The 27,446-nt window shown below is 50.0% G+C and overlaps 1 protein-coding gene across 2 annotated transcripts in view; it reads right to left on the minus strand.

The window, feature by feature from the left end:
- Nucleotides 1-6,004: 6,004 nt before the first annotated feature.
- The window catches only part of SSH1 (slingshot protein phosphatase 1), a 33,166-nt gene continuing 11,724 nt past the window's right edge, over nucleotides 6,005-27,446 (minus strand). The window contains exons 1-14 of one of the 2 annotated variants that reach the window (XM_065646309.1): nucleotides 26,922-27,007; nucleotides 24,140-24,243; nucleotides 22,303-22,367; nucleotides 21,393-21,514; nucleotides 19,157-19,225; nucleotides 18,658-18,723; nucleotides 17,231-17,425; nucleotides 16,900-16,993; nucleotides 15,973-16,101; nucleotides 14,771-14,817; nucleotides 13,442-13,588; nucleotides 12,550-12,750; nucleotides 10,856-11,474; nucleotides 6,005-10,389 (exon numbers count right to left, since the gene is read on the minus strand). In XM_065646309.1, the coding sequence (XP_065502381.1) occupies nucleotides 9,112-10,389; nucleotides 10,856-11,474; nucleotides 12,550-12,750; nucleotides 13,442-13,588; nucleotides 14,771-14,817; nucleotides 15,973-16,101; nucleotides 16,900-16,993; nucleotides 17,231-17,425; nucleotides 18,658-18,723; nucleotides 19,157-19,225; nucleotides 21,393-21,514; nucleotides 22,303-22,367; nucleotides 24,140-24,243; nucleotides 26,922-27,007 (3,222 nt within the window). In that variant the 3' untranslated portion in view covers nucleotides 6,005-9,111. Of the gene's footprint in view, nucleotides 10,390-10,855; nucleotides 11,475-12,549; nucleotides 12,751-13,441; nucleotides 13,589-14,770; nucleotides 14,818-15,972; nucleotides 16,102-16,899; nucleotides 16,994-17,230; nucleotides 17,426-18,657; nucleotides 18,724-19,156; nucleotides 19,226-21,392; nucleotides 21,515-22,302; nucleotides 22,368-24,139; nucleotides 24,244-26,921; nucleotides 27,008-27,446 lie in introns of those variants that run through there. The other variant, XM_065646308.1, reaches the window with a different exon arrangement.

Below are 27,446 nucleotides of genomic sequence, written 5' to 3' on the forward strand. Positions count from 1 at the left end.
ACTTGCCTGCTGTCTGTGCTGCTTTCCGAGTCCGAACAGCTTATCTGCCTCCCCAGGGCTCCTTGCAAAGCGTTGAGCCTCTTTAGGCTCGGACTTGCCACCTTCCCATCTTCTGAGTATCCCTCGTGGATCACCAGGACGTCGTGCTCTGTCTCTTCCCATTCCTCCTCGGATTCTTCTTCTGCCTCCTGGATCAGGCGCCGGTACTCGCTTTCCTCCAGCCTGTACACCACAGGCTTCACCGTCCTGCCTGTGCCTGCTCGCCCGTGCCCAACCTCGAGCTCGTACACCTTCGGAGGGGCTTCTCCCTCCTCCCCCCTCCTGCACCCTTTTGACACGGGGTGCTCCTCCAAGCCGGGGTCCCCCGCCAGCCCCCCTCGCTGCCTGCTGCTGCTCATCTCCGACGTCTTGGCGGGGCTTCGCGTGTCGGGGTGGGGAGGGTCCCCCCTCTCCAGCCCGTGCCCCAGGCCCTCCTGGCCAAGCTGCAGCAGGGAATAATCCTCGCACGTCCCCGGGGAGCCTCCCCGGGGAGCAGCACAGTCTCTGCCTTTCGCCTTCCTTGTGTCATCCCGCAAATATCCACAGTACTGCCAGGTGGAGGCTTCCATGGCCAGGAGCTCGAGTCACCGTAATTTCTGGTCCAAATGCTTTAAAACTGGCCAAGCCAAGATTTCTTCCCACCTTGGGTCTCGGCAGCCTTTCGGCACCGCCTTCTCCTTCCTCCGCTACTGGGAGAGACGGAGGCAGCTTGGAAACCTCCGTGCCTGGGTCATGTGAATCGGCAGTTTTTAGCCTCCTGGCCAGCAGAGATGAAAATAATGCACGTTGGCGCGATGGAGCCCATCCTCTGCGGCTGGCCAGGAGGCTCCCTCCTCACACAACAGCTGTCAGGCTTGATGCTACGCTGGTCCCTACCCAAATATATCCCACCTGGAGAACTGGAAAAGCAACCCCCAGCTTCTAATTTGCTGGTCCATAGCACTTTACAGGCAGGACTTGCTCCCCAGCTGCATCTTCAGGGACTCTGCTCTTTTCTCCAACCTGCTGCAGCAACAACTCCCCGCGGTGCCGTGCAGAACCCTCCCTGGCTTCCCTCCGATCTCGCTGCTTCCAGAGGGGATTTACTGCGAGGTCATCTGCTGTGGCTCGTTTGGGCAGGATCAGCTTCGGCAGCTCCTCCGTGGGGTTCAGGGAGAGCTCAGGAACCTGCAGCCGTGTCCCTGGCACTCTGCCCCCCTGCCCCAACACGGAGCATCTCCCCCAGGCTCCTGCCTTGGGCTGCGTCCCAGCGATTTGGGGAGAGATGCCGCCTGCACAGAGCACGCCGGGATTGGCTAGAACGATCTGCGGGAATATGTTATTGCGAAGGGAATTGCTGTGACATTAAAAAAAAAAAAAAAAATCTACCCGAGATAAACAGAGAAGCCTGACAACAGCCTCGGAAACAAGTTTCTCTTAGGAGACTCCAAAACATAACTTATGAAAAATCCCTATTAACGCTCTGGGCATTTCTCTAAACAACCCTCTGAGCAGAAGGTTCTGCCCTTTGGATAATCCTTCTGCCAAACAGGCTCCTGTAAACTCTCTGGAGGGAGGGGGAGCAGCAGGGCTGGAGGGCTCTGCTCCGTTTATCCGCAGCCGGGATGCCTGGCATTGCAGCGGCCGCCACGGCTCCCACCCCGGCAGCTCTTCCCCAGCGTTTTGCCTTTTATGGTGCAGGAGGTGCCGGCTGCCCGAGCCGGATCCAGGGAAACATCCAGGGCGGGATGCAGGAAAACACCTAGATGGTTCCTAAAGAGACGCGGGCAGTGCATGCACCTCCGCGGAGCTGGGCGATGCTGAGTTACCCCAATGTCAGCCTGAAGAGTTTGCAAACAGCTCCCAGCGACCTGCCCGCCAGTCCCAAGTGTCCTGGCGGCACTCGGTGGGGCTGGGAAATCCTCATCCAGAGTCCCAGGGGTGCCGGCAGCCCCTGAGCGCTCACACGGGCTGCGGGGGTGATGCCTGGACCACAGTCTCTCATGATGCCACCACCTCGTCCCATGCCCCACGGGCCAGCTTGGGACCGAGTGTGGTTCTCCGTCAAAGGGAAGGAGCGAGGGACGACGTTTATCTCAGCCCTTATCGGCCAGCCAGGCCCCCTCACAGGGGGAGTTTTTTTATCAATGCACATTGCAGAGCTGCTCTGCAGCGAGACAAAACACCATTTGTTACCACTGGAAGTTGGCGATCCCTGCTGAGGCTGCCCAAACAAACGCAGCCGCTCCCCGCAGGGCTGGGCCGGGCCGCCGAGCTGCGCCCGGAGCCGGTGATGCCCCCGGCTCGGAGGGGACCTCGCAGCACTGGCCTCCCCAGGTACTGAAATGCTGCAGCAAGATTTGCTGACAGTCATGAGTGACAAAATTTAAAGCCAAGTCACCTCTCCGTGGGATAAACTCGCCAGACTCAGGCACACTTTCCATTGGCACAATGGCCTGATCAATAATTCAGGCTTTTTCCCCTTGAGCCAATGCGAAAGCTGAATACATTTTGGGTTTCGCATAAACCATCATGATTTGGAGATATCATCTTGATTTTTTTGGCCTGACCGTAGAGCCCAGGGCCAGTGTGGAAGCTGCACAGCCGGGTCGTTGGCGCTTGGTTCGCTCTGCTGTGTTTTGCATTGCTGTCCTGTGAGCGGCTTATTAAACACCCGGGAAAGTCTGACACTGGAGCAACGTGGTTTCTGCTCCCGAACCGTCTGCATAAAAGGAAATGGCAGCTGCTGCAACGTCGCGGCTGCTGCCCCATCCTTCAAACCGGAGAGGAAGAGACTTTTAGGGAAGATGCAACGCCCAGGGTGAGGGCCGAGGCTGCAGCAAACCCAAGCAGCTCATGGCTGCTCTCAGCTGCAGCGGCAGAGCCGCTGCTGTTGGTACAAGGTGCATGTGTGTGTGTGTGTGTGTGCGCACAGAGAGGACCCATCACTGCAGGAACTCCCAGCAGCATCTTTGCCACGGCCAGAGGGAGGAGGAGCCGCCCCAACAGCTCAGCCCTGCACTCCGTGCCCCTCCATCCACTGCAGGAACTCTCTCGTCTCATATCCCCATTGCCGACTCTCTGCTTCTGCTTAGAAAAATATCATAGAATCACAGGATGGTTTGGGTTGAAGGGACCTTCAGAGCTCACTCAGTGCCCCCCCTGCCATGAACAGGGACATCTGCACCAGCTCAGGTTGCTCAGAGCCCCATCCAGCCTGGCCTGGGATGTCTCCAGGGATGGTTCAGCCACCACCTCTCTGGCCAACCTGGGCCAGGCTCTCAGCACCCTCAGGGCCAACAATTTCTTCCTCATGTCCAGCCCGAATCTCCCCTCCTTTAGTTTAAAACCATCACCCCTTGTCCTATCACACCAGGCCCTGCTGAAAAGTCTGTCCCCATCTTTCTTATCGGCCTCTTTTAAGTCTGGAAAGGCCGCAGTAAGGTCTCCCTGGAGCCTTCTCTTCTCCAGGCTGAACACTCCAACTCTCTCAGCCTGTCAAAAAATCCCAACACTGCTGCCTCCTCAGAGGCCAGCGGGGCTGTCAGTGGCCCCAGAGGTGTCACCCGGGGTGCAGGAGCCCCACGGCTGGAGCAGCAGCTCCTCTTTGCTGCAGCATCTCGGGTGTTAAGTGCAGCCCTGGCCCTTTGCCTCCTTTCTGCTGCTTCTCTGTGCACATCACTTTGTTCCCCACAAACAGCCTCACCCACCTGCCAAACCTTATCTTTTGCCCCAGTAACACCATTACAAGATCTGCTCACCACCCCTGTGGTCACCCAACCCCAACATGAAACTGGGAGATGCTGGTAGGGACTAAATCCTCCTCCCATCAGGGGCGAAGAACAGACTCAGAGGGGTTTTGAGCAGACCCGCTCCTTTCCTATCGCTGCTCTGTGCCCTTTGTGGGTCCTCCATGGGGCAGGTGATGCGAGGGGCCTGGCCAAACCTTATGGGGTCCCCCCTGCCCCGGGTACCACCCGGCTGCCATGAGCTGCCCACGAAGTCTTCATGGTCCGGCATCTCCTCTCACCAGCAGGGCTATAAATAAACTCTCCGATGCCGCTGGAGAGAACTCTTGTTGCTCCAGATGTTGCCTGGCTTTGCCATAGCAACATCACAACAGGATGTAACATTCGGCCGTCACAAGAACCGCTCCGTAAGAGAACCAACTTTCAATCATAACAAGAACAAAAAAAAAGACACACGAACTCACCGGCGGTCCCAGGGCCGTTTCAGCCCCGTCTCGTGGTGCCTCTGCAACGCGTAACCTCGCACATGCAAACCCTGCAGGCGCAAAGGGCCGCGGTGGGAAGATCTCCAGCTTCGGGGAGCCGAGAGGAGCAGGGAGCATTGACTTGTGAACCAGCTAAGGGAAACATGAATTAACTGAGCTAACAGCAATCATCTGACCCCCAAATAGCATCGGCTAAAGGCGAGAAAGCTGTTGTGGTGGCAGATCAGCTCAGCACCCACCTGGAGAAGAGCTGTGTTTCCAGCCGAGATGCTCGCAGGTGTCAGGAGAAGACAAAAACCCCCACAAACCCACTCGCTGGGAGCCCGGGGCTGCATCCTCTCCAGATTATTTTCCCAGCTGGTGAACTGCTGCCCATGCAAAGCTGTGAGCGCAGCCCAGAAACGTGCCGGTGACACGAGGTGGCATCACTCGGCACATGCCACGTATGGATCTGGGGCAAAAGGATGACATTCCCTGGCCCATCATTCTCACACTGTGTTATTGCTGCACCTTTACCACAGCAAACTCTGTAGATGAGGTTCTCAGGGACATGGTTTAGAGTTGGCCTTGGCAATACTGGGTTAATGGTTGGACTCGATCATCTTAAAGGTCTTTTCCAACCAAAACTATTCTGTGATTCCAGGATTCTACGAAATCAAACCCATCGCGAGGGTGGCAGCTCCTTGGGGCCAGGGCAGGCAGTAAGCCAGGCTTTGCTGCACTCCACTGATGGGAGACCAACAGCTGCCAAGTCAACACCAAAAAAAGAAAAAAACCCTAAAAAGCAAATATTTCTGGTGAGGGTTAACAATTCTTTGAGGCAATTAGCAAGTGTGCCAAAGCTGGAGAGCATCCCCAGCCGGCACTTTGCTGTCCTGCCAAGGTAAACACCGACATGTTCCTCCCTGAAGCAGCTTTGGGAGCAAGAACAATCCTGGGCAGCAATGAGATTCCTCACAGGCACCCGAGACAGATGCTCGCTGTTTGCCTTTAAAGGCAAAATTTGGCGAATGCCCGGGAAGGGCCGGTCCCACCGCGGGTGGATCCTGCGGCGGCAGCAGGATTGGCTCCGGGCACAAGAGCCATGTCCCAGGATTTAGTTCCTCGGCTTTCACCCCAGGGATTTGCTCTTTGGAGGAGGGAATTCCGAACCCCTCGTCGCTGTGGTTGCACCAGCCCCTCTCTCCAAATAAGCGCTTTTTTCTCTCTCTGAATCAACCCTTTTCCGTGTGCCGGGCAGGGAGGGCTCAGTGCAGCGCAGGCGTCGTTCTCACACGTGTTGAAACGTGAGCAGCTTAAACCCAGCCTGGGGTCTTTGAAAAGAGGCTAGGCAGAGAATTACAGAGCTCAGTTCTATTCCGGCCTCCAGGAATTAAGTATATTTCTATTTCTTTCCTTTCCCCCCCGCCTAAAAATCCCACAGGCGAGCGAGCCTGTGCTGCGACTTGGGTGTGTTTCTGCAGTGCTTGTGAAATGCATCCAGGGCCATGAGGACAAAACCAAGAGGGACAAATCTCCCGATCTGGGTTTCAGGGACCCCAAAAATATGGGAGCACAGACAGGAGAGAACACGGGGCTGGGGATGGCGGGAGCAGCGGCCGCTGCTCTGATGAGATGTGCCCATCGCCACCTTTCCTGCCTGTTCCCCACGGCCGGGATGATCCTTTCCCACCTCCAAAAACGCTGCAAAGCTCATTTGTAAATGGAAAACAAAGAAAAAAAAGTTTATTTTTTTTCTCACAAGAAGCACATATAATATACAGTACATTTTTACAAAGAAAAGTAAAAAAAAAGTGCATTTTGCATCCCCTACCGCGGACGTACAGTACAAAAGATAACTGCATATTTAAATACAAAACCAGAATTAAGAAATACCATGAAATAAAAGGAACGTTATCATCATAGAGTACAGCAATGCACTGGAACAGCTCCACGTTACTCACCCACCCCTCATTGCCAGGGCCGCGGTCACGATCTAACCAGGACGGCGATGCCTGTGAGTGACACGGTGGGACAGGACCGAGCCAACCCCGTCACCAACAGGACAACCGGGAGTTCAGCTGCTGCCGTCACACAGACCAACACAGCCTGGGCTGCAAATAAGGTGCCAGTTTTGTGCATTTGGGGTTTTCTGGCAGAACGGGACAGGGTTTGGATTCACACCTGGCAAAGCGATGGGCGTCTGCCCGGACCCTCTGTCTGCGTTTCGGCAGCGATGCATAGATAACGGGGCACGGGAGCTCAGTGCGGCCCTTTGGTTTTGCCATTCTCAGAGCAGAAGGAAGCGGTCTGCAGCGCCGAGCTCGGCGGGGCCGGGAGGTGGATGTGCCGAAGCGGTAACGCTCTCACTGCCAGCGGAAACACCACAAGCACCAAAAAAACCCACCCACAACGAACAGCAGACAGCAGAGTTGAACAGCTCAGCATAAATACACAGTATTTGTAAACTATTCTTAAGGCACTCCATTGTAAAAGAACAATTACAACACGTGGCAGAGGACAAACACAGCTACCAGCTCATGCAACAAATCTAACAAAGTCCCCAAGCGTCGGAGGTTTGGCTACAAAACCCTCCGGAATGGCACGCTGGTGCTTCTGGCGCATGTTGGCTCCAAGCGCGACTCCCGCTGAATCGCATCTCTATCGCGACAGCATCGCGACGACGCGGCCCCGAGCGCGGTGGGGACGGGCGGTCGGTGCCGAGCTGCACCCAGGAAAACGGTGGGTTTTGTACACGGCAGAACTCGGCAGGCACTCGAGAAAACAGGAAGGAAATATATCGGTTCACTTGCATCAGTTAACGGAATTTTTTCTGAATTTACTCAAATCCAACCCCCACCCACTTGAGAATTTGGGTGTAAACAATATAACAAGTATAGGAAATGTATTGCAGTGGATCTGGACTCACACACGTGCCCATGTTACGCTGGCATCGGGTGCGGCGGATTTCAGTCCTCCTCTGAATACAAACCAGAGTATTCTCAGCCCTAAAAAGCAAAAGCTTGTGCACATTTTCCAGGGCCCCCTCACGCAGCATCTTTTGCTTCCAAGCAGCTTTCATGGGTGAAACAGGACGCGTGCCTTACGCTAAAAACCTACAGCAAATTTAAGATTCTTTAAGCAGGGACATTTATTTACTGATTGCCAGTCCCTATAACTCTTCACACTGTTAATATAAAAATGTGGGGTCTTACGGTTGAGGAAAAAAAGGTAAACTCTGGGCATTTAGGACAGTAAAACACGTGGTTCCCTTTCTTAAGACAGTGGATTTTTATTAATACAGACTTTGAGAACGACTGTTGCAGCCCTGCTCTGCCCTCACCTCAAAGAGGGGATTTTTTAGAGTGGCTTTCAATGGAGGTCTTGAAAATCCAAGAGAGCTCACGCTCACAGCCTGGCTGCTGAACAAGCAAATCCACCCGTTTGCCACCCCTGACCTACAAGGTCTGTTTTAGGCCCCAAACCTGCTGTAAAATCCCACCCGAAGGCAGCAGCGCGGTCTCAGATGGACCCGGCGAGCACAGAGCTTTGCAGCACGTCCCGAGCTCTCCCGACCCGGCCAGTGCATCTTGCCCAGAGCACTTGTCCACCTGCCCAAAACATTCTAAGAAAAATGCGCGTTTCATACGTATCAGCATCGGCGAGCTGCTGCGGCTCCAGCTTCTCCCCAGCAAGAGGAGGAGCACACGGTGACCCTGGTCTGTGACCACCAGCTCCGCTCCGAAGGGAGACCTGCCCACCCTTTGGTATCCCGTCCTCTTTGGAGAGAGCCCCTTCTTCTCTTTGATGACCCCTCGAGAGCAGGATTTACATCTCTGCCACCCCTGGCAGGAGCTGGGACACATACGTCCCCGCTCTGGGGCCACGTGGCATAAACACCCCCCCGGGCTTTGCCAACAGCATCCAAGGCAGGAACCGTTCTACCAAACCCAACAGCAATAACCAGACAAGATACACGTGCACAAATCGCCTGCGACACCAACACAGCATCACACGAAGCTTCACTGGGCTCCAACGTCACTTACTGGCCGGCATGAGCACAGGGACATCACAAACCACGACAGCAAGAACACCCAAAGAACACCACGTCCCTCCACAGGAGCGTAAGCTGTGACAGTGACACAGTCCGGTGTCCCTCACCAATGTGAGACTGTCACAATTCACCTGCTCACGCAGCAAAGAGGGACCAGCACAGCACGAACACAGCTCGGGCGCGCGGGGCCGTAAAGCCCCTGGCTCCATCCTCCTCCAGGTCTTTACAGGAAACATTAAGGGAAAACCTCCAAACAATGGTGGCAAAAGCCTTTTTAAAAAAAAAAAAAAAAAAAACACCAAAGAAACAATAAACCAAGACTAAGTCAGCAAGAACAGAGGTAGTGTCGATGTCACCATTTTAAGGATTTTTCCACAAGCGCCCTGTTTTAACGAGAGACTTGTGTTCTGTAAAAAAGCAAAAAGTCATGAGCAATTATTTCATTGAGTCTTTGAAACAGAATATTTCGACGTGTTATATATATAGATAGATAAATAGATACAAATATCTATCTATATATACAGACACACAAAACCACATTATTATACTTGGCAAACAGCACTAGAAACAGCAACCTACAGACAAGAGGCAATTCACACACAAAGTCCTCTTCTAAGCCATGCAATACATTTTATTTTCCCTTGTGCCATTCATCGTGACCCATTATGGGTTTTTTTCCTCCCCACTTAAGAGTACAAGGAGGGGAAGAAGAGGTGGCATCAGATGAACTACTGCAAGTCGGATGATGAAACTGCATTGGTGCAATGAATAAATGCCGTACAAAAAAAAAAGAAAAAAACATAATCCACCCCTCCCTCAGAAGGCATCAACTTTTGCCCATCCAAAGCGTGTTCTTCAAGTTTCCGATGGCTGGTTTTGCTGCCAGTTTGGAGGCGACGTCTGCACTCCTCATCGCGGGTTGTGGCTCACAGAGCACGGAAGACTCGCTCGAAACGGCCTCTTTGGAGTCCGTGATGGTCGACACGTCCATGTCGCTGGATAAGTCCTCAGAGGACAAGTTAAGACATCCCAGCTTGGCGAGAGAATTGGACCTTTTCAGAGGGGAAGACACAGTCAAACCGGCCAGGCGCAGCCTGGTCTCGATCTCCTGAGTCCGCTGCTTCACCAGGCCGGGTTTCCCCCGCACGCTGTGGATGCTGTCGCTGCTGGAACTGCGGGTCAGGTTGGAGCTGCGGGACGAGGACGGGGTGTAGCAGATGGTCTTCAGAAAGTCCTTGGTGAAACTGCTTGTGTGCTCCAACCGACACACGACAGGCGTGGAGGTTTTCTGAGAGATCCCCTCCAAGATGCGTTTCACCTCCAACTTCTCCACGTCGTTCTCTGCGTCTTCGGGGATCAGCGGTGCCGCTCCCAGAAGAGGCACGAGGCTGTGATGCGAAATCAGATCGTCGCTCTCCTCCGTGATGCCAGAGCCCACCCTGCCAAGGGGGCTCTCCCGGAGCAGCACCGAGGCGGCCGAGGGGAGACTCCTCAGCCGCTCCAGCTCCTTGGTGTGCTTCCTCACCAAACCCGCCTTCTGCAGCTGAATGAGCGACTCCTGATGCTGCATCAAGTAACTGTTCGCACTTGGCTTTTCCAAATCTTTGTTGAACAACAAGTACTTCAGATCCTTGGTAGGTTTGCTGTCTTTTCTGGCTAGGGACTCTTCTTGTCCCACTTCGGCGTTAAGGAGGGACTTGTCGCAGTGCGAGTTTCTCCTGGCTGGCAGAGTTCTCACCGGGGTTTTAGGTGCGTCGTTTCCTTTCTCCAAAACGCCACAGTGTTGATCAAGCGATTTGCAAGTGCCAACCTCCAAAGCGCCCGTTCCTGCTGCCAGAGGAAGGGAAGCCTCATCATCTGTGGTTCCAATTCCTTCCTCCAAGGGTGCCTTGCTGGGCAGGTGGTCTGGCAGGTGGGAGTGGATGTGGGAGAGGAGGGCGGGCTGGGTGCAGATGGTCGCGCTGCGACGTGCGGGGCCGGGGTTCAGCTTCTCGCACTGTTCCCCAAAGGAGTCAGGAGACAAACCGGCTGAGGAATACATGCAGTCAGCGCAGGACTGGTAGGAAGGTTTGACTTTACTGAGGATCCCAAAGACAGCATCGTGCTGCAAAAGAGAAAACGGGTACAGATAAAGGTGCAGAGAACAGCACAGGAGCAATCAGCAGAGAGGCAGAGAGCAGGACATGTATTTACAGCCCAGCGGATTTGACACGAAGCCCGCTGCACTTCTCTTAAGGCCCTGCAGCGGGAACAAAAGCCACGTTCTTTCTCAGCAGACAGTACCTCCAAGGAAAGGATACCTACCGTTTGCAAGCGATGGTCATGCAAACAAGTTGCCCAAAGCAGTTTACAGGGCACGCACGTGTGTGCGCTCACTCTCTCTGGCATCTAAATCCATAGCTTGGGCAAGCAAAGCCACATTCAGAAGCACTTCGAAAAGGAAGAAGCTCATCATGGAATGAAAGGCTTTATCCAAGTCAAATGAAACTGTGCTATGAAGATGAGAAGAGCAGTTTCACTTGCAGTAGAGTCAGCCATGCTAATCACCTACATTTCCACTCCATACGCACCTCAAAATCCTCTGGGCAACTCCTTTTGCTGTTGTTGTTATTCAAGTTCTCTCTATTAAGCCTGCTCTCCTCCTTGTGCACGGACAAACGCCGCTTCCACTTCTCCATCGGGTTTTCCTCCCTGACACCGTCCTCTGGGTCCAGCACTATCCTCCCCTTCCGAGGGCTGAAATCCAGTTTCTTCTTCACCTCCTTCTCGGTGAAACTGCCCAGCTCCGCCAGCGGCTCCAGCGTCCCCAGGGCTTTCGCCGGCTCCGGCAGCCTCCCCTGGGCGGGCGCAGACAGCGGCTGTCCCACCAGCACGGCATCCCGCTCCACAAGTGCATCCCGCTCCAGCTCCTCCACGGGGAAAAACCCCTCCCTGTCACCGGGGAGCTTGTTCTCCAGCAGCGTGTCCGAGAGGCGACGGAAGCAGTAATTAAACCCCACGGACACGTCTGTGCTGGTGCGGTTGTCCAGGAACGCCGACTGTGAAGGTGTGTCCAGGTCGGCCAGGCGGTTCTCCAGGTCGATGTCTAAGCTCTCAAGTAAGAAGTTGCCCGAGCCCGTGGTGCCGTCGGTGCTCTGGGGTAGGTTGCTCTCTGCCTGCTGCTTCCACAGCTTGTTGTGGCGCTGCTTGCTGAGGAAAAGGACAAAAGTGACAAAGTAACAACCGTTGAACTGTAGGATGCTCAGTTCCAGGAACATTCGTCTCTTCCCACAACCCAGAACCGAAAGGCTGACTGCTGGGTCCCACCTGGGCAAAACCATCTCTACCATCAGGATTTTGTCCCTCTTGCCTGCCCAGTCATAGAATCACAGAATCACAGAATCATTTTGGTTGGAAGAGACTCTTAAGATCATCACGTTCAACCATTAACCCAACACAGCCCAGTCCACCACTGCCCCATGTCCCTGAGAACCTCATCTCCGTCTGTCCAACCCCTCCAGGGATGGTGACTCCACCACTGCCCTGGGCAGCCTGTTCCAATGCCTGACAGCCCTTTGGGGAAGAAATTGTTCCCAAGATCCAACCTCAGCCTCCCCTGGCACAACCTGAGGCCGTTTCCTCTCGTCCAGAGTCTCTCTGGCCCAGCAGTGCCTGGCACCGCACCCATGATGGGAACAGCCCTTGGGACAAAAACACTCTGCACATCTCACAGCACAGTTCCCACTGAACCAGAGTGAAAAACCTTCCTCCTCTTCCCCCAGCAGAGCGCGGGCCAAGCAGAGGACACAGAAACCCTGATTAGATCCCCCAGCGCTTGCAGGGACAAAGCCTTGTCATTGGCACAGTCACCAACAACTGCGAAAGATTTGCCTCCAACGCTGCCCGAGCTCGTTTCTGCCTCATAAAACAAGAACAGTGTTTTGCTGAACAGTACACACTTCCCAATCACCAAGAAACCCTCACTGAATTAAAGCAGAGCAGATCTCCCTACAAGACAGCTAATTTCCATCCAGGGAGGCCTGGCATAGGAAAGGCTTAGAAAACACACAACTGGCCCAGGCTGCTGCATCTGTCTTTGTAACAAGGGTCCTTCTGACTACAGCACCGTGCACATGTGTGCAAGACACAGAGAGAAAAACCTATTGCCTGAACAGAACGCCACGGAGATCGGTTAATATTTTGTGATATGAAAACACAAGAGGTTGCAAACAATGAGGTCCTTTCCGCCCTGCAAGTCACCGTTCCATTCATGCTGCCGCCTTACCTCGCATCCAAAATGCCCTCGTACTCCAAAAGCTGTCTCATGAAGCCTGCGTTTGGTCTCGCGATGCTGCGTTTTTGCTTCACATAATTATAGGCCTTTTCCAGCGACCAGCCAAACTCCTTCATCGCGTAAGCGATCACCGTAGACGCTGAGCGGCTCACCCCCATCTTGCAGTGCACCAGGCACTTAGAGTGATTCTTCCTGCAGAAGGACAAACAGGAAAATGTGTCTCATCTTTCTGGTTATGGTATTTGTTAGCGTTTTACATGGTGGAGGGACAGGACTTTATCCCCTTGGCCACCCTGACACCACCGCTCAGTAGGTAAGAAACATTTTGGATTAAGTGGGGCATGAGAAGAAGCTTCTCTCCAGAAATCTGGGGGTTAGAGAAGGGCAGCTTCAACCACGCTGCCATTTCAGAGATGACCATGAAGCCTCCTGCCTGCCCGAATATTTGGACAGACGGATACGCAGGAACAACCTGAATGTAAAAGCCCAGCAGAGTCTGACAGGCTCCGTCACCATCTCTTGTCTGCACAGACAGCTGGGGCTAATCCAACACAGACAAGCGCTGGAGTATTTCCAGAACTTCTTGAGAAGAGGAAATGTCCTCATTTCCTTTTGGAAGCAAAACAAAATAATAATAATAACAACAAAAAATATCATAGGCCGGGAACAGGTTAACGCCAGGACAGGAAGAGACAAGCTACGGGGAAGTTCCAGGGACACAGAAAACTGGAAAAAGCAGGAATGCAAAAGCTCTGTTGCCTCTTTCGGTGGTGGCGCAGCCTCCGGAGGGCCCAGCTCCCTGCTGGACGGACCCGCGGGGCCGGTGTCACACCCCGGGGCCTGGCCGTGCTCCCACACGACGTGGTGTCCCCTGCCCACTCACTTGGCCTTGTTGATGAAGTGGTACGCCTCGTTCCAGTGAGCCAGCAGGTCTGTCGTCTCCTCGTCGTACACTCGGATGTTGTGATACGCAAACAAACCGGGGAAAAAATTATCAATTTCCCGGGTCACGTTCAAAATGTAGTCAATGCTTCGGAGGACGAAAAAGAAGAATAAAGTTGAACTGCCATGGTCATGACAGAAGAACTGACACACATTGTGAAGTCCATGAAATCTGACACAACACAAACTGTAATATTTTATCTACGGCCCTAATCCCAAACCCCTGGGACACCGGTGACATGGGTCACGCACGTGACGTGTGGGGTCTGCCCATTCACCCACCGGCATGTCCCATTCGGAGCATCAAAAGACCTTGGGCACTGAATAAGTTTTCATTTTATCCTGTCTACCGAGGCTTGTAACCTAATCAGAAACTCCTCACTGTGCAAACCATCCTTTTCTCTTCTTTCTGACCAAAGATATGAGAGTCACATGGTATCTCTTGATTCCTGCCAAATATTACAACAGGGATTACAATGTACCCGGGGAGAACGAGTACTCATCTTGATTTATTACCTCCTATCATTCATACGAATCAAGGACACAGGATATTTGTTTCAGAATTTGTCCAGCTTTGACTTTTAGACGTTGCATGTCGAGATTCCTTCGCCATAGATCAGAAGTATTAACATGCTGCTTGATTTACTTGTTCAGAGATGTTCAGACATCTGTTCCCAAGGTCTCCAAATTAAACATTTTTAGTCATGCTGTTGAGCAATATTTTTCAACTCCTCACATCAGGGTTGGTGTATGCCTTGGGCAAGCAGCAAATATTTATATGCAAAATTCTCGCTCGTCCAAAAAGCGTGAAAGTAAATCAAGCCAAGACGTGGCACGGTGATGAGTGCGCGGTGACAGACGGCCCTGCGGCCGCCTGTCCGGGCAGGTGAGCTGGGGATTGCTCACCACAGGGAGCTCTGCTCCATTCAGATAGTTTTTTCTCAAGCTTAGCGCTGGGATATTTGCTCTTCTGCAGCCTGCAGGAATTCAAAGCCGACACAACAATATCTATGGCCGTTTCACACTCAGCCGCTACACATCTGGGGGGTTTCGGAGATCTTGATGTACTTCATAAATGAGAACACTACGTGTTATTGATAGAAATGAGGGAGGAAAGATTTCTTGACCAAGGTAAGTTACCTGCATTGCTGGGAACGGGTCCAAAGTCATCCCTACAGTTTACAAACACCATCCCAAGAGCCCTGACTGTAAGTTAAAGGCAAAGGACTGGGGGTTTCAGAGTCCGCTGCCTGCAGGGTGCAGTACTCACCCCGAGCCCTGCAGCTCCTCGAGGTTGGAGGCGTTCCACTCAGACCCCTGCAACAGCCACAGAACACACAGTTCAAAGGAGCACAACAGCCTTTTCCTGAGGGCCTGCAATCCCCTCAGCTGCCCACTGAAATATCAGTAATAACCTCTGGAAAAGGAATATGGCACTGGGGCAGCCAGCGCTGCAGCTCAGCAGAAATGCCCTGTCCCAAAAAGACAGGGACCTCCTGAAGGAGGGGACAAGGGCTCTACATCCTCACCTCAGGGGTCAGTCCTAGGCCAGCGTGTGACTGAACACAGCTTAAATCACTGTCACCGGCCACTCTGGATTTCTTAAATACAGAGACAAATAGCACGGGGAAAGAAAATGATTATGTGCGGCATGACTGGGATCACAGATATCTGAGAAATGAGGCACATCCTGAAAGCTATAGGGGTGGTTACACCTTGTTTCCCTCCCATACCTACCAAACAGAAAGCTAAAAAGGGTTTAAAAAGCAGGTTTTGCCCTCAAACATGAAGCACTTCCTCTGACTCTCTCCAGAACAACAACAACAAAAAAAGACCCAAAGATAACGGACAGAAGTCTGTTCCTCTCAAGCAAGTCTTTGTTCCAGATGGCAGTGCCTGCTTTTGCCTGGAGTACCATCTAGTGGCAAAAGATCAGACAAAACACGCACCGTTCTCTGCTTCTGCACAAGCAGAACAGCACCTGCAGCCTGATTCTTTACGTACTTCTGGCCAGGCCTACAGAACTTCATCAGCTCAGTCAAGAAAAACGATACAGTGACCTTAACTAGAGTCAAAGAGCAAACGACTGTCACATTGGGCAGCATCCACAGCCAGACCTTTTGTTTGTTATAAAATAAAATCTCCATTGCTAGAAATAGAAAATGAACGTGTATAGAAAGAATTCGAGCTGCACCACGGTGTGTCCTGAAACAGGATCAACCTGCCAGGAAAGAACCGTTCTATCGAGCCCCAGAAAGAAGAACAGAGTAAGAAAAAAGGGCTTCTGCACTGCAGGCTTTGACAAGTGATACGGGTCCTGGGGTAAAGTCTGCGGGATCACGGCTGTACCTCCTGCTCACGCTGCACAAATCAGCCTTGACACCAAGTCCAGCTTCCTCTGAGCCCAGTGACTCACCAGGTCACTCCCACCGAGCCCCCTTCAAGTCTGGAGCTCCTAACACGGCAGCTTACCAGATATAAATGATCAAAAATCAGAGACGGTTTGTCCATCTGCCCCAGGATAAGCAGCATTTCATTGTCTATAAATTCCTTGAATTCCTTCAGGTTGCAATTCATGTGTTTCTCCAGCTCATTTCGTATCTGCAGGACAGAAAACAAAGGATGCCACCTAGAATCACGCCTGTTCAACAGAAACATTTGTTGGCACCGCTTTGCAAAACAATTTTTCTGTACTTCATTAAAAACAGCAAGAGGGATTTGACCTTTTGGAGACAAGGAATCTCATTACGTGGCATCTCTCCAGGTACCCTAAGGCCCCAAATTTAAGATCTGTATATAAAGCTTCAGATAACATCCGAGTACAAAAAAAGTATTTTGGGGTACACCTGTTTCTTAAAAATAATTCCAAAGACAAAAAAATAAGAGCTTGGAGAGCAGCTAACAAAAAAAAATTGTGAAACTCATTCGAAGCAAGGAGTAACTGCAGCCATGTTGGTGGAGAAAGAGCTTTCCAGTATTCTCCCTTTTAAAACACGAGGTGTTGCCTTTGCGTGCGTAACTCCCAAGGATGCGCTGAGGAGCGAGGGGCTGCAGATTCGGCGCTCGGACATCGCTCCGTGTGCCACAACCGGCTGTAATGCGGGCACTGCCCCGATCCCGCTGTGCTGGCAAAGGACCAGGCACTTTGCTTTTGAAAAATAAAATCGTACGCTTGCTACTGAGATCTTGAAAAATGCACTCGGGTGGTGGAGTTACCTCGACTTCCCTCCTGGGGAAACAGGTACAGCAAAGCCAAAGAGCAGAACCTTACAGAACAGGTGGAAATACACCTCAAATGCCAAGGCCACCTCGTCGCACAGCATGTCCTCATCAGTGCAGCCACTCTCTGGAAACGGGGTCTAGCAAGAAGAATAAGATAGCAGGAATTTTTATATTTACCTCTTTAGAAGTCACGTTTTCCAGGTCTTTGCTCATCATAATGCTCCGGAGTTTGGCTTTAATGAGCCGTTCTGTTCGTTCCCTTTCGGTTGGCCTGAAAAGGGGAAGGAGAGGACGTCTCCAAGCTGGCAATAAACATAGCGCAAGTCACACTGTACAGAGAAGTGGTAAAGACTTGCATTAAAAGCAATTTTTACGAAAATAATGGAAGAAAAACACGTGAAGACATTTATGAAAAGAAAGGAAATGAACTGCTGGAGGAAGAAAAGGGGGAAGGAGAGATTTCTCTTGGGAGCCAAGCCAAATTTTTCTAATAAAATTCAGAACTGACTTGTCAACAAAGAGGGCTGGCGAGTCGGGGCGGGTGGACTCCAGGTCCTGCATCGCGTTCCACTCGTTGATGCAGCTCTGGTCGGAGCTGATGCAGCTCTCGTAGTACGTGGCCCAAACCAAGGCCATCCCACCTGGGAAGTAGTTGTACCTCCGAGCCACCTCGCAGGCTTTGTGCAGGATCTGTAAAGCAGACCTGCAAGGGCAGAGAACAAATGTGAGCAGGTGTGAGCAGCAGGAATGGACAGAGCGGGATCCGAGAGATTTTCACAGACGAAGAAGGTTTTCAGCATCGTTTGCTGCAGTTTGCTTTGTGAGAGCCACAGATTTATGGTATCAGAGTTCAGAGAAGGCACAAACTGCACCTCGGAGACCTTCTCGAGAGTCGGTCCAAGGCAGAGGCTGCAATCTTCTCCTGATTAACAGGCAAGCACAAGGCACAAGTCACTCTGGGATCTAATCATTAGCTAACTTGTAAAGCCAGACCAAAGGAAAATAAAGAACATGGACGATTTTCAAACCACCTCCAGCAAGGAGTCAAATGCATATTTACCAGCATTCTTGGCCCCTGACATGCTCCAGGGACAAGGCCCAGATTGGGTCATTTGTTTTTGCAAATTCTAGCATTACTTTTTCCTTCCTTCCCTCCTAATTTTTTTTTTCCTTTTTTTTTTTTTTTTTTTTAAGGCTCTCCTCCGAAGATGTCATTGTACTGAACACATGAACCACATCTAAGGCTGCCAACAGGAGCGGCTGAGTTCAAAAATGACAGGAACAAGAGCTTCATTTGTTTCTGTACCAAATCATCCCTCGCACGACACCCTTCTCTGCATCTGTATCTTTTCCCTATCAGATGCCGCAAGGACAGGGATCTCTCGAGGCTCCAACAGGAGCCAGCAAACCGCCCAGGCCAAAAGAGATGCAGTTTTTCTGTGCAGGGACGGGTAGAAGCCTCTTGGAGGAGGAATCTGCTGGCACAGCTGCTGCTGATTCAGCCACCTCTGCTTCGGCGTTTTGGAATCCCCGCAGACGGGAGGGGTGACAGGAGCTGCAAGGAGCCCCAGCAGAACCCGGGGAACGCCAGATCGGCAGTGGGTCCCCAGGCTCCTCCTTCAGCCAGCCAGAAAAATGTGCAGAAAGAGGAAAGACTGGATTGGCAGCCTGATCAGTTCACGTTGGTCTTTCACGTTTATTCATCTCACCAGCGCCATTTCCCTTATATTAAAGGGCGCACAGCTGCTCCAAACGGAAGCAGAAGGTCCTGTTTTCAGGATATTTTCATAGTTCTTTTACAGTACCACTACCTGCTGACACAGGGAAGCAGCATCTCATGAAATATCAATTATAGAGAAGGCTAAAATGCAATTTGTTTGGTTTTAATTTATTCACAGAAATGACAGTCTCAATAAAGCTAATTAACACACATACCACATGGCTTGCACCGATACCGGCTTGAAGATGTGCATTCTCCCTGCAGTGCTCACGCTGAAGCCACTAAAAGGGAAAAACAAAACAAAACCAAACCAGTCAGAAACTGCTCTTCTCTGCATCATGAGCTGCTCTCTACCAACAGCTACCGCGAGGCAGCCATAGGGGCACTCGCAGTCAAAAAGAATCAGGCATGAGAATTTGTACCACCGATTTTCCAACATCTTCCCAAACAAGAGTGGCAAGCGGACACCCTTCTCAGTGCCAGGAACGGGAGCTCCACCCCGCCAGTGGGATTTCAGAGAACATTCTCTGGGCGCCACAGGTTCCACCCAGCAGTTCGAGGGCAGCAAGACAAAAACTCACTGCCTGAACGAGAGGGCTGCAGCCACGAATCCAAAAGTGGAACGTCCTCTGCAAGGTGACAGAGAACCTCTCCCAGAGCAGCCCTCACTTAGGGAAGGACGTTCACATTTATCTTTTTAATGTGGTTTCTTACCCATCACCATCAAGGTGGATTTTAGTATCACTCCACAGACGAAGAACCATTCCAATAGTGCAGCTTTTACTGGAAGAGAGATTATTACACAGGATGTTAAATACAGGCCACAATGCGGTCACACCAATATTCTAAATTATTAATACTCTTCAATTTTTAAAATCCTTAAGTCTTGCTCTAGCAATTCCTAGTGATATCTTAAGCCGTCAAACGCCAAACACAGAAGGACAGTGGCAGCTGAAGTCTAAAGGTCCCCGCTGGCATCAGCACAGTGGAGAAACATACCAGAAGCAAGAATTTGATTCAAGAATCAAATCCAAGAATTTGATGATGATGGTTTTGAACATCAGCTCTTCTGTCCCCCTCCAGATCCTGCCAGAAAGCACCACAGGATTTTCCCCAATATCCTTCCTGCTCTCTCCCCGTGACGGGATACAAAAGCAGATCACTGTGATCTGGAGGCAGAGATTCGCTCGGTAAATTGCAGCAGAACGCGAGGCTGGAGGCGGCCGAGCAGCCGCCGGCCCTGGGCAAAGCGGGGCCAAGGTTCTGGCAAAGAACATGCGTTCGGCTTTCCCTTCATCGCTCTGGCCGGGAGCAAAGGCCAAAAGGGATTTTATGAGTTCACCTAACCCACAAGAACATTTTCACTTCAGAGATGCAATCTGGCAAAGAAACCGTACCATAATGGGGGTCTGTTACTTTGAACTAGTAAATAATTAAGCTACTGAGATATTAAAGTTTTAAAGGAAATTGGGATGCATACGGCAACAGCCAGTTAGCAGAGAACTCCGGTTTTGTTTTGTTCTTTTCCCTGCTTTTTTAAGCCTTCAGCTGCTTTCTATAGGAGATCAAAGGATCTGACAGGCCGGTTTGAACACACATGTGGACAATGTGCACTTTAGAGCTTTGCGAGAAAAAATGTTTTTTATTAAACACATGTAAAAGGAATAAACCTCACAAAAGCACCCAACTAGTAAAACTGTCAGCAGTCAGAACACTTACAGCGTTCGTACAGAACACAGCAGCGACATTTCAGCCCCAACCCAGAGCCACCAAGTCACTCAGTGAGGTCACTAATGCCAACTGACTTCTTTATGCGTGAGACTTACCCTTAATTAACAAAAACTTCGGCTTTCAAGACAGACAGTAACTGAAATGGCAGCTAACCTTACAGTTAGGATGGATTTGTAACAACTTTTTCATCTTTCCTCTTGTCTCACATCAATAATCACCAGAAGCGAATTATTGCGAGGTTGTTTCCAATTTGAAAATGACAAAGCAAACATGCACTGCTCTCACACATTAAGAGGAATTTCCTCCATAACACTAACAGCAGTAATTTAACAGCAGATACATGAGGCAGCAGCAAAGTCAATGACAATAATCTTATTTGGAAGGCATGGCCAGGAGTTTCCCTACAGGTCTCACCACAATGCAAAAGCTCCCTCCTTCCACTTCCAGCAATGGAAACAAGCACTAGGGTTTTCCAAAAAGAAAAGAAAAGTCACGCTGGCTGCACCAGCACAGCACGGCGGCCTGCTAAAATAATCGGAGAAGAGACAACAGCCTGGAAGCTCTGACTTCTGGCTCCAGCTCTGCCAAACCAGCCCTGTCTTTCCTATCCAAGAGCTTTTCTGCCTTGGTTTACTCACCTAGAACTGGAATCATGTGAGAGGGTCTGCGATAACAAAATATTTTATTTGCCTTTCAAAATATTTTGTGCTCTTATCAGTTAGACAAAAGCAACAGCTCATTACTGACACATTTGTTTGTTGGTTTTGGAGGTACTTTGGCAGGGTTGTTTTTTGATATTATTTGGCAACCAAGCCGCTCCCCTCCAAACAGCTCCATTGCATCATACCATCAACAGACCTGAAGTCCGGTGGATAGAATAAGTTCTAGTTCTGCAAACGTGCCTGCAAGAGCATTTTGCAGCGAGCAGACAGCAGCAGATGAGGAGGATGTCACAGCCCCACAGATGGATCACACTTGTACGCCTTGCCCACAGCTGCCCAAAGAGCCCAGAGATTCCGAGGAGACTGAAAACTTTCCGGAACAAAATATCACCCTCTCGCCCTCATCACTGATCAGAAAACTCAACACTTATGTCCTTTCTCTCACCAGAGTTTGCAGATACATGTAAAGTAACTGCTGAGGGACAGTTTGGTGTTGACAGGCTTCCCACAGAACCCAGCCTGCCTGATTCCCAAGCCCAGCCTCGCCTCAGACGTACCTCTCCTTGCTGGAGAAATCCACACCCAGCAGAATGTTCTCTTCCGTGTCCTGTCGCCCGCTGCTGTACACAACCACCATGTACCGGACCCGGTCTGTCCACACGCTTTCCAAACGAACGGCCTGGGAAAAGGTCATCGAGCTCTGCAAACCAGCTTTTGGGTAATCATTACTTTTATTGCTGCCTATTTTTTTTTTTTTTTTAATGTGTAATTGTGCCCAAAAGCTTTATTTAGTTGCAGTATGAAAGACACAGGGAGAGATGGTCCATCCTCCAGCAAGGCCAGTTGCCATTTTGACTTGGCATCGAGTGGGGAGAGGATTAGTTTAAATAACTGCCCCACTTCAGAAAAATACTACCAAACATAACCTGAAAATTGGTTCTAAAGAGCTTCAACTAGAAAGTTGGTAAAAACATGGGTCATGCATTGAACTGAAAACAGAGGCAGGTTCAGAGGATTCTTCTACTCACAAGCCTTCACTGAATATGTCAGTCATGCGTGAGACGATAATAAATAAAGCCTTTTCCACAGTGACTTTCATAGCCTCTGCAGATTTCTTTAAAAGAAAGCCCAGCCTCATTCGGATACGATTCAGGACTGACTTAAGTGTCCACTAGCATCAGCAAGATCCTGTCTCTTCTCCTGTACTAGTGTTTGTCAGCTGACTGGAAAATTAAATCTAAGCAACCAAACACACCCCAGAGACACCAGTTCCCTGACCCAACTCACCACCTGGACGTGAGGATCAGGGTAAAAGGAGTGGACAGGAGAACGCGGCAGGGCTGGCAACCAGCACAGATTTAGCTGACTCTAAAAACCGGGATTTGCCAATGCTTTTCATGAACCTCTGCAGGTCCGCATCAAATGCCTTCAACAGAAAGGAGAACAGGAAAATGCATCTTTTCTTACCAGTTTGATCCTGTCCTCACAGCGAAGGAGGTTGATCATCACCTGGAGGTGCTGGGGCAAATCACCTGCAGAGAAAGCAGAGAAATAATCAGAAAGGGTCTTTCACTTGCTGCACAAAGAAAAAGCAGAGTTTTGACCTTTAACAAAATCGAAAGTTTCTAAGTTAAAAAATACCATTTAAGGGAGGCCCATTAACTTTGCAGTCCCAGAGAACACTAACTGAGCTGCTTGGACGAGCATTATCTGACTGTGTGAGAACCTTATGGCATTTGGAAGCTACCGAACATTTTGAGACCACCTGTGGTTGGCACAAAGGATGATTTTCATCCCTTTGCAGCATCTTCAAGAAGACACAAATATATGGGCACTGAGGACAGTGGAAGAGGAGGCAGGAGGAACAACTCTGACTTAAAAAAACAAAAAAAAAACAAAAAAAAAAGAAGGAAAAAAGGAGAAAAAAAACCTTTGAGTTGTGAAACACATTAGTATTGTGGGTTCAGCCCCACGGGCCTTATGGAGGTTTTATGTGAACAGGAGAAACTCCGAGGAGGAAGGGCTGCAGGAGCAGCCCAGCTTGGGTGATGGGCCCTTCCATCCCCAGTGCTGCTCATGCAACAAGGCCCTTGGGCTCCAGAGCTCTGGGGACATTTGTGTTTGGTGAGAGCAAGCAAAAGGAACAAGGAATCTACAAGAAAACAAAACAAGTTCACATCTAATAACTGGGTAACGCACTCATAACTTTCCACAGAAGATAAAATTCCTTCCGTAGGATGCTTGCTGGTATATGAAACTGCTGACAATTAAGGAAACCCAAAGCCAAGCTTGGCATTCAAACAGCCTCTTTGTGCTCAGAGTGTTTACGGAGCAGCAGACACACAGTACCACACTGTGCCTTTCCCACATGCTCCTGCACTCCAAACGCCCCGATGATCTTATTTCTTCTGTCCCAGTAATCACTTATTCCAAAATTGCCACAGACATAAGTCATAAGAACACTGAGTAAGTGGAATCCGCTGTCCTGAACCCCCCCATCTGCTTATCAATCCTCGTGTTTATTCACCAAACAACTCCCTACTGTTTCTCCCCACCAGTTTGCCACACTGGAGGGGACTGGGGGAAGAAGGACAGTCTGGTTTTAAACCATGATAAACTCTTACAGGCCAGACTGTGATGAGTTAACTGAAAAGGGGATTTTCCTGAAACCAGGAAAGGGGATATAAGGAGCTAAGAAACACGTCTATCCAGAGACCCAAATCCCGTTAAAACGTTCCTCACTCTTAGTGGCAGCATCAATCAAAACCAGCAGCAGGTAGTTTCAAAAGACCAAACCCGAAAGTCTCAAGCTTCAGATGGCCGGAGGCTGGGAGAGCACTTGGAGAAACGTCCCCGCCGTGCTGAGTCAGCACCTCGGTCGCTACAGAAGAGGTGGCAGAGCCCTGTGACTCAGCCCATCCAATTTTCCTCCCCACAGGCCAAAGGGGAAGGCAAAGATCAAAAGGCTGAAGCACAAGTGACAATTTTTAGTCTGTGGAAAACAGGGATACAGATTCAGCACAGACTCCCTGGCTTAAGACACCATTGTGTCTGCAGAGGATAAATTTCTGCTTTGATTACAGCTCCAAGGTAATGACAAAAGTTTAAACAAAGACTCAATAATCACATGTTCCCGTTCCAATCAAGCGGGTTGAAACCCTGGTTTTGCTGAGCAGGTTGTACAAGGCCCACTGTGACAATTAGAGGAGTCATCCACCCACCCACGCATGTTGTCAGTCTGTCCGGAATGAGCAGCAAAGCAAGAGGGGAAAAAAAAAAGTCAGTAGGTGATTTAATCCACTACCTGCATGTTTGTGAGGATGCTGGAGACTTCGTTGGCCCTGGGAGCTGTTTCCTTGCTGTAAGAAAAGGGCTGCGCCTTTCACCATGAAAAAGCTCTCGCTGAGGCTGGAAAACAAACGACAGAGGAAGTCAATGGAGAGGAAATATCAGCAAAATGTGGTCTGTAGGCCTCGGGAAGGGAGGGCTCCTCCTCACTAGAACACAACAGGAGTTTGCCACGAGAAGCTGCTCCCAAAGTCGGATCCCGCCACTTGCACGGCACGGCTCCAGCATTATTCATGGATTATTCATGTGTCATTTTCCACCAACATATTATTACTTGGCCATTGCAGGAGATACTTGCCTGAGCTGTCATGGGCTGGAAATGACTTTATCATTTGATTATCATATTCTGCGACTTAAACCCAGGAGAGGGTAAGACTTTTTACAGGCTTAGACCTGTAAAATGACTTAAGATCAGGTTCTGAGTCAATCAGTTCCTACTAATTTCAGTTCTCGAGATTTCTTTGGAATGCAAAAACAAGAACATGCAACCATAGGTTGTCTGCAGATTTAGAAAGAAAGGGAGGGCAGGTGAAACCTGCACGTCACAACCGAAAGGAAACTGCACCGAAACCTCAGGGGAAAAAGCAACCGACACAATAGCAAAGAAGACTTTGCTTTGCTCTGCCAAACGCTGCTGATAAGGTGGCAGGTCTCCGTACGACAAAATACAGAACGATATTTCCACAGTCAAATGACACACAGGCCCCAGAACACAACTAAAGAGAAGGCTGAACAAAAAAAAATAAATAATCAGTAGTTCCAGTGAGCACCAGCACAAGCCTCATTACCCAGTACCATAAGGCACTTGCATTTTAGAACTAGGCTTGGACATAAGCAGTAAAGTTCGCATTTCCCACAAGGCTGAAAATCAACATCTACTAAGCTACCTTTTAGTTGCCACAGTAACTGCTTGCACAGCATTTCCTACGCCGCTCCAAACATCACAAGAGACATTCCTTGTTACAAAGCCCAATTTTCTGCCGCCCTACACTTCCAAGCATAGATCATCATTAATTACTGTCTGCTATCTACTAAATATAAATGCTCCATTATGAGATTGTGCTACATGGGAGTTACTTATGCTACAGAAAATGATCCCCCAGGAGTTACTACTCCCAGCGCTCATCTGTTCTTCTCTTACTGGGGTCTTTGCCTTTAGGCACAAGCGAACACTAACGCTCCACTCTACCTTAGTACTTTTGTGATGACAGACACAAATTTCATGTCCTTTCAGCCTTTGCTGCAAGTTCAGCTTTGCCCTTCTCTGAGAACACAGCCAAGCTTCCCAGGCGAAACTTCCTCGCTTTTCAACTGAATCGCCATGGTGCAAAATTCCCAGAAAAATCTGCGTCAGGCTTAAATTTGCAATTTCAGCTGCCTTTAGAAGGTGAACTAAAAATTTTCGCCTACATTCCAGGCTCCACAAGTCCTATATCAGATCGATAAAATGCCAGCAGGAAAATTGCGCCCTAATTAAAGCAAGCTTTTCTCCATTTACACTCACCCCGCCAGCGAGTTGTGTCCGGGCAGGAGCCGCGGAGCTTCTCGCGGTCGGTCCCCGGCGATCTGGTGATCTGCTCCGCCTGGCACACGACCCAACGGCAAGAACCTCTGCAAACGGGAACCTGGTTCATCCCATGGGGCAGCCAGGAAGAGTCTGGTTTCCTTCTCGCACCAGATCTCACAGGAAAGCGTTAAAAAAAGGCCAGAAGTGACCCAAAAGCCGTGACGCCAACACAATGTATAGGGTACTCAGATACCAGCTTCACACACGCTCATCTGGTTTTTCAGCAAGAGGAAGGGAATGGTTAGATAACGCACAAGGAAATAACTCACAGTAGTCCTGTCCCGATAACTTTGGGAAATATTTCTTTGGGAAAGTGAAAAAATATCCAAAAGGATATTCCTTTATCCCTAATAAACTAATAAGTGGGATTTCTACAGCAGGAAAAAACATGGAAGAGACAGCGCTCCTTCCCAAACGCATCAGTAATTCCTGCTCATTTTGCCTGATATTCTCCCCTCCTGCAGTCAGGAAACCTTTCCCAATAAAGCAGAATGTTCCCAGTCGCAGGCAAATGAGAAAGCTGCGCTGAAGGAGCAGAAAGCGACCGCAGGAAAAGGACAACCCTCATTGCAGAATTGTCACCGTGTATTCCTCTGCGCCGAAATGAACCAGAAAGCCAAGGCAAAGAACCTGTTGAAAGCAAGATTTCTTTGTAAATTTAAACATTTGTTTCCTAAACTGCGCACTAACTGTCTAAGGCACAGCTTGCTGTGACTCGGGCTGCCCGTACCCGCCGGCACTGCCCGCGCTCCCCGATTTCCACGTAAACTCCCGTTTCCATACGACCGGCGCGGTGCCGTATGGAGGTGACGCATCCAAGCGCCTCTCTGCAAAAGTTCATATTTTACACCGTCCTGAAACAGCAACATTACCCGGCACCGTCCCTTCTCTCCGCTCTAGGAACACTCTTTGCTCTCAGTCAATTCACACAACTGCGCCAAAAGACAGCGAACAAAACATGAGAAAGAGGCAAGGCGCGATTTTCCAACCCAGTTCTAAAAAACTCTTTTAAATCCTGCGGTTCCAGTAAACAACTAAAACTCCAGCCTTTTAAAGTATCTCCAAAAGAACAGGAAAATCCTATCATTAAAGAACATCCCCAACTTTCGACCCTCGGCAGCAGTGATAAATGCCCTGGTAAGCAGCATAAAAACGAGTGGCTTATACATACTAATTCGGAGCAGTTTTCTTTGAACAGCAGAAGCATTGTGCCGGCCCAAGAGTCAGACAGAAGTCAGCAAGTTCAAAAAGATTCATAACTAGCTGTAAAACTCACATCCTTTTGCTTCTAAACCCATAAAAATAAAAAGAAAAGAAGGAAAAGAAAAGGTTGACCGTATATTCTGTGCGCAGCAGAGAAATCGCGTCTGTTGATGCTACCCAGGAACTGGATGACTTTTACAGAACACTGTGTCTTCCCCTGATATCCTGGCTTGAAAAAGCACTTGTCCTAACATCTCCTGATGAAAGAGGGCCATTCAAGAGGGGAAAAAACCAGCTGAGGCTCGTCTAATCATTTCCCTCCTCCAGACTTGTTTGTTTGTTGGCTTCATCTGAAGGCAACGCAGCATCTATCAGCAACCCGTCGCTGTAGAAAGTCCATATTCCCTGAGACAGGACTAGATAAATAGCATCGTATCGACAAATGCCTGTTTGTTTGTTTACAATTAAAACACTGCATGCCTCCGCTGTAATA

Source organism: Caloenas nicobarica, chromosome 16 (assembly GCF_036013445.1).
Source record: "Caloenas nicobarica isolate bCalNic1 chromosome 16, bCalNic1.hap1, whole genome shotgun sequence".
Taxonomy (NCBI): domain Eukaryota; kingdom Metazoa; phylum Chordata; class Aves; order Columbiformes; family Columbidae; genus Caloenas; species Caloenas nicobarica.